This window comes from Vombatus ursinus, unplaced genomic scaffold, assembly GCF_900497805.2.
Source record: "Vombatus ursinus unplaced genomic scaffold, bare-nosed wombat genome assembly UNPS02014781.1, whole genome shotgun sequence".
Classification (NCBI taxonomy): Eukaryota; Metazoa; Chordata; class Mammalia; order Diprotodontia; family Vombatidae; genus Vombatus; species Vombatus ursinus.
Window position 1 is genome coordinate 24,649,499 of NW_020954559.1, and position 6,373 is coordinate 24,655,871.

A 6,373-nucleotide genomic window follows, 5' to 3' on the forward strand; every position below is an offset into this window, starting at 1 on the left:
TAACATGACATGTTACAGCTGCAAGAATATTTGGTTTTCCTCACTTAGCTGCCAAGACCAGGCTAACTAGGTTCAGAGAAAGATGCCCATTCATGAGGTGGGGATTTTTTGGAGATTCAAGAACCCATGAAGACAATCTAATAATAGCTGGAGGGCTTGTGATTTGAATATTTGATAGCACCTACACCCAAGAAATAATTATGGATCTTCTGAGAAAAAAACAAAACAAAACCAAACAACTACAACTGCTTATTTGTCTAGTTTTTCCTTCATAGATTGTGTTCTTTTTTCTAAATACTTTCATTCCTCTTTAGCGAAGCGATAAATTCTTTTCCGATCCAGTCTTGAAAGACCTTATCTCTTTTTGTCAAGCTTCTGAATCACTCCTTCATATAGATGTCTTCAATTTACTCCTCTTTTTTGGAGGCTTAATCTCCTTATCTCAATCAGGCTAGGTATGCCACTGGCACTTACAGGCCTGATCCCACTATTGACTGGCATGGGAGTTTTCAACCACTTTGCTTCTAACTTGGGTTCATCTGCCCCCTTTTAGGTAGCCTAGTGGTCTCCCCTAACCCAGGGCCCACCAAAGTAATGCCAGACTTAATGCTCAGAACTTCCAAGCTCAAGCAATTCACCAGCCTCAGCCTCTCCAGTAGCAGAGATTACAGAAGTGCACCCTCACACTCAGCTTCAATTTACTCCTTAAGGGCCTTCAAAATAGGATGTTTATAAACTGATGTCAAAATGTTTCTACTAAAGAATAAGAAATTATTATTTGCTTCTGGGTTTTTAAGAAATATGACATATAAAAAGTGTTGCAATTAGCCATTTCTTAAATTACCTTTCAAAATATATGGAGACTTGGCTACATGTTGACCCTGGACTTTAACTTCTATCTTCAGATTTTTGTAGCTAGCATACATTCTGTATCTCACAATGAAGGATCCATCCTTTCGGTCCAAAACCTGTACTCCCACTCGTGTGAACTGTTCATCTGGTGCTGAGATCTTAACTTGGAATACCTTTTCACCTGGAGAGGTAGTAAACCTATAACAGGAATTATGACAAGTTAAAAGTACATAACATTACTTTTAATAAAGTTCTCTAAATGTTCTCCAAATTGTACCCACAGGAAATTTGACAGTAAATGACAGTAAATAGCCTTTATTACTCTCCTTTGCCTTTTATTTTACTCTCTGTTTCTCCATTTTCTGCTGTACATTTTTGGTATAGAAGTGGCAAAAATGTACTACAAATGCAGAAAGATGGAGAAAAGGTAGTTGTTGAGGTAGTAGCAATAACGTTTTCAGTACAAAATCGTCTAAGAATAGTGTTAGACATATCTATGTGAGCAAGATTATTCTTGTACAAAATAGATCTTAGCAGAATTGGTACATTATTATATATCCTATGACCTGTAACTTCCACACACGTACCACTACCCCCTCACCAACTACTTCAAATGAACAGAAGTGAAGATTTTAAAAGGAATGTGCATATACATCAGGACACTGATTTTTCTGAATATGTGAGCGGTTGAGTCACCAGGTGACCAAAGTCACCATCCTTTAATTTTTAAACCAAATAAAGAATTATTTGTTCCTACCCCAAAACACACTTTTCAATATCTGTATTAACTGGTCAGTTACAAAGATTCTGCCTTTACAGAACACTTGGAAGAGTATCCATTAGCCATGAATTCAGAAGTATCTGTTTAAAAATACTTTTTAAAAAGCATTGATTATAAAACACTTTTGGTGAATTGAACCTCTTACTGCGGTAATACTGCTCTTGTAACAAACAACTCAGGGCTTTCATATTTTGCTACTTCTATGTTAGAAATAATGTTGCAGTTTTCCTTTGAACATTAAGTTATAAAACATGTTTAACTTGGAGTGGATGGAAGGGAACAATCTAAGGAGGAGTAAAAAGGGGAGACCACTAGATGGAGCTGAAATGTAGTTTGTAGTCTAGAGTAAAAGTTGGGTTGAAATTGATTTCAGATGTCTTAAACCCTGGATCAGTCAATTAAAAAGTATTTATTAAGCATTTAACCACGTGCCAGGCACTGTGGGTAAGCACTGGGGATACAAAGAAAGGCAAAAACTCGGTCCCTGCCCTCAAGAAGCTCACGTTCTTGCTGCTGAAAAAGTTAGAGATTTAAAACAGAGGAGACTCTCTCCAAGTAAATGAGATATAGGAAGGATGGGACGGGACGGATGGGTTTCCAACCTCTTGGATGAGATTATTCTCCATCACATTTAAGAAAAAGTATCAAAAAAAGGCTTAGTGGTCAAGCCTTATTGGTCAACAAAAGGCAGAAGGTGGATGAACTGGCAGTTATAAGGTTAACACTACTTACAGTAGGGGGGAATTCAGCAAATTTTAAAGAGAACAAATCTAAAAATTCTAGAGAATAAAATTTATTTGAATAATTTCCCTTGTTTACTCCCTCATTTCTTCTTTTTCCCCCTTCGCAGAAATAACCTATGAAATTAGGATAGATTTTAACCACGCTCAAAAATAGTATTAAGGAGAAGCTGTGTTACTTACTTCTGACCTGCGGAATCCACAGCCTGAATATAGAAATACCGGGCAGGCAGAACAACATTGGCTTTTAGGCCAGGTCCCCATATTAAACAGTTTTCTGGGTTTACTCGTCGCTCTTCACCAGTCGCAGCAAATGCTGGAGTTGTTCCCAAAAAGAGGTAGCAAAGCAACAAAATGCTAAACATTTACAAAATTTACTAGTGAAACAACACGCTGACAATGAAGTTTCCAACGCGGCCAGCACCAGCGGGGAACGTGCCACTTTGTCCGTGAAGAAACGTTCATTCACAAATTATAGCTACAGACACATCTGCCAATTCCAACAACATGTACACTTGAAGTAGATTTTCCTTAAAAATAATAATTCAAAGCTCGAGTACCTCTACTTTTCTCCAGGAGAATTACCAGAAGATGGAGATTCTCTTTAAAGTATGCTAACCCTACAGAGGATCCAACCAAGCACCACACTGTTCCTTTTGCAACAGACAAAATGAACTTTTCTCTTACACTCTTGCCGCTAGAACATCACCTTGGGTGAGTTGGCCCCCAGGACCAGCCAGAGATGAAAGCAAAAGTGATTGGCTCTTTTCTCAAAGACTTGCTAAACAATCTCTTTTCCAAATGGGTGTAATTGTTAAATATCTTTGGCTTCAGGGGCATTCTGGGATCTGTAGTTCATGTAAATGAAATAGCGGAAATCTGAGAGGGATAGCATTTAACAGAATCTCATTTATTCAACACATTACCCGTTTTCAGCAAGAAGAAAAATTATCATTCATACTAATCAATACTCAGAATATGAAGCACTGAAGTTTGGTGTCACAAAGAACCCTGTTTGCTTCCCCAAAATTTAACTATCTCAGAAATTTACACTTTCATAATCACTGGATATCTCTACCTTCACAGGTCAGAACTGAAAGATAAACAAAGCATCATTTTGGAATTGAATGACTCTTAATTGAAGACTTGAACTCTTTGGTTATGAATATCTTCCCTCTCCCTTACTACCCTCAAAAGGTGTGGAGATGAGTAATGGGAGGGGAAGGTCCTCTGGAGATAGGAAAAGAAACTTCAATTCCCAGCGTCCATAGGATAGGATTTGAGTGAGACAATGAAAGAGGGAAGGAGGGAAGGAAAGATTGCATTCTGGAAATTGTAGTATGTCTAGAATGAATTGGGCTGTTGTAGTGACCAGAGATCTTCTCCATTAGACATGCTGGAGGTACTAACTGGGGCAAAGGGAAAGGACAGAGATCAGTTAGCCTTAAATTTGTGTACTGCAGGCTCCCTCCTGAATGGATACAGATTAGGGATCACGGTTAAGGTGTGTTTTTATATACTTCACCTCATGTTATAAGACCTCACAATAAATGAGGATCTTTAGTGGTCCCAGGCTCCTACTTATCTTAAAAGGGTAAAATTTGTAAGAGTTTGTACAAAAAATACTTTAGTCTTTTTAATGAAATAATTAACTTTGCTCCTTAAACAGTAGCCTAGAAGATAGGAACACCTGTGATTCAGGGTCAAAGGGGAAGAGAAGAAATGCTAGAGAAAACTGGATAATAGTTACATTCATGAGACTTTACTCAGGTTTCCATTCAGCAGCTTTCCTCAGAAGATTCTTTCTAGCTATCTAAACATAAAAAAGTAGGAGCCACATAGAATCTCAGAGTTTAGTTTGAGTCTCTCATTGTAAATTCCCACATGAAGGAGATAGGGACACTGCATATTACTGTGTCCTCACTTGGGTATCAGTCCCTTCATAAATAAAACCTTGCTATATATTCCCAGATGCCCCCTTCTAATTCCACATGTGACACTGGGTTTGGCATCCCTATGGTCAATAAACATTTATTAAACACGTACTATGTGCCACCACAAAATGAGTACATCAACTTATCCTCCCTAAATACCTTCTTCACTATTCAAAATGTGAATGCAAACTTAGTACTTAAAAAAAAAGCTACATCATGGTCTAGTGAAAAATCACAATGAACTTAGAATCATAAATTCCCTTGTTCAAGCTCCCACTTTACAATTTGGGCAAATCACTTAATACCCATGAGTCCTATTTCCTCTTTTTTTTTAAGACTGATGATAGTTAGAAAGCATGGTACAATGGTTAGAGAACTGGCCTTAGAATCAGATAGACCTAGGATCAAGTCTTACCTTTGACACATACTAGATATGAGACCATATATTCATCATTTAACTTCTCAATGTTTCCAGGTAACTTGTGAAGTAGGTACAGATTGGCATTGATAAGAGCGAGTTTATATACTGGTTGTTACCTAAAGACAACACGATAAAGTGGAAAGAGCAAAGTATTTAAAATCAAAGAACCTGAGTAAAATTCTGGCTGTGCCACTTATTATTTTTTTTGACCATAGGCAAGTCCTTTACCTTCTTTGGGTCTCTATTAGATTAGATTATTACCAAGGTCATTAATCTGTAAATCTTTGATCTCATGTAAATGGAATCACACGTCTCATCCAAGAAAACGAAACATTAGTACTTATATTGCCTGAGAAGGTCAGAGTTGGAAAGGATTTCGGAGGCCATCTTGTCTAACCCATACCTGAACAAAAATTCCCACCACAACAGTCCAAGAAAATTGTTAACTGGTCTCCACTTCCTGGGGCAAACCTACTTTGAACCTAAATCTCCCCAATTCCTGGGGCAAACTAAATCCAATTTGAACTTCACCCATCCCTGGGGCAAACCTAATCTAAACCTATTGTTCATGTTAGTGCCCTGTGGACCATACTGTCCTTGGAGTTTTCTTGGCAAAGATACTGGAGTGGTTTGCCATTTCCTTCTACATTGGACTAAGGCAAAAAGAGGTTAAGTGAATTGACCAGGATCACACAGCTAGCAAGTGTATGAAGCCACATTTGAACTCAGGTCTTCTTGATGCCAGGTCCAACACCCTATCCACCGTACCATCCAGCTGCCTCCTTTAACATTTAATCTCTATCTCTGCATTCTCAGCGACTGGCTGGTAATAGGTATTTAATAAATGATTATTGATTGAATAATTGATACATTTTCCAATATTTTGGAATTTTGTGTTGTTCAGTCATGTCTGACTCTTTGTGACCCCATTTGGAGTTTTCTTGGCAAAGATACTGGAATAGGCTGCCATTTCCTTCTCCAGCTCATTTTACAGATGAGAAAACTAAGGCAAATAGGGTTAAGTTACTTGCCATGGGTCACACAGCTAGTTAAGTGTCTGAAGCCAGATTTGAATTTAGGAAGATTAGTCTTCCTGACTCTATCCACTGTACCACCTAGCTGCCCCATCCAAACCTAAACTTTGGGAATCCCTGAGGTGGGCCCAAACCTAAACTGTATCAGTCCCTGGGGCAAATTTAATCTAAATTTAAACAGTCTCAATCCCTGGAGCAAACTTAATTTAAATCTATACCACTTCAATCTCAGTGACAAATTAAATCTAAAACTAAACCTAAATCTTACCTTAGCACAGAAGAAAGAGGTTCAAGAGCAGGAGTTCTACCTCTGGGGGCAGTCTTCCAAGAAAAAGTCCCTCAGTGAAACCCTAGTATTCCAGGGAGTTTTTATAGAAGGTTGTTGGCCAGGTGTCTGAGTTCTGACTCCACCTAGCATGGTTGGCCAAAAACTGTGGCAGGTGTAAGATAAAAAGTGACTGAGGAAAACAAAGGTTTAGTCTTAGAGCATATCAATTTATTAAGCAATGCAGACTAATTGCCTAACAAATCAGCCCTGAGCTGAAGAAGGGGCCTGGTCCCAATTTGTCAGGCAATTGGCCTGCATTGCTCAATAAATTGATATACTCAGA

At 38.3% G+C, this 6,373-nt stretch overlaps 1 protein-coding gene across 2 annotated transcripts in view; it reads right to left on the reverse strand.

Moving 5' to 3' along the window:
* The window catches only part of LOC114046094 (KDEL motif-containing protein 1), a 22,419-nt gene that overhangs the window by 15,079 nt on the left and 967 nt on the right, over positions 1–6,373 (reverse strand). The window contains exons 1-4 of one of the 2 annotated variants that reach the window (XM_027866336.1): positions 6,031–6,223; positions 4,723–4,844; positions 2,557–3,221; positions 845–1,050 (exon numbers count right to left, since the gene is read on the reverse strand). In XM_027866336.1, coding sequence (XP_027722137.1) covers positions 845–1,050; positions 2,557–2,738 — 388 coding nt within the window. In that variant the 5' untranslated portion in view covers positions 2,739–3,221; positions 4,723–4,844; positions 6,031–6,223. Of the gene's footprint in view, positions 1–844; positions 1,051–2,556; positions 3,222–4,722; positions 4,845–6,030; positions 6,224–6,373 lie in introns of those variants that run through there. The other variant, XM_027866337.1, reaches the window with a different exon arrangement.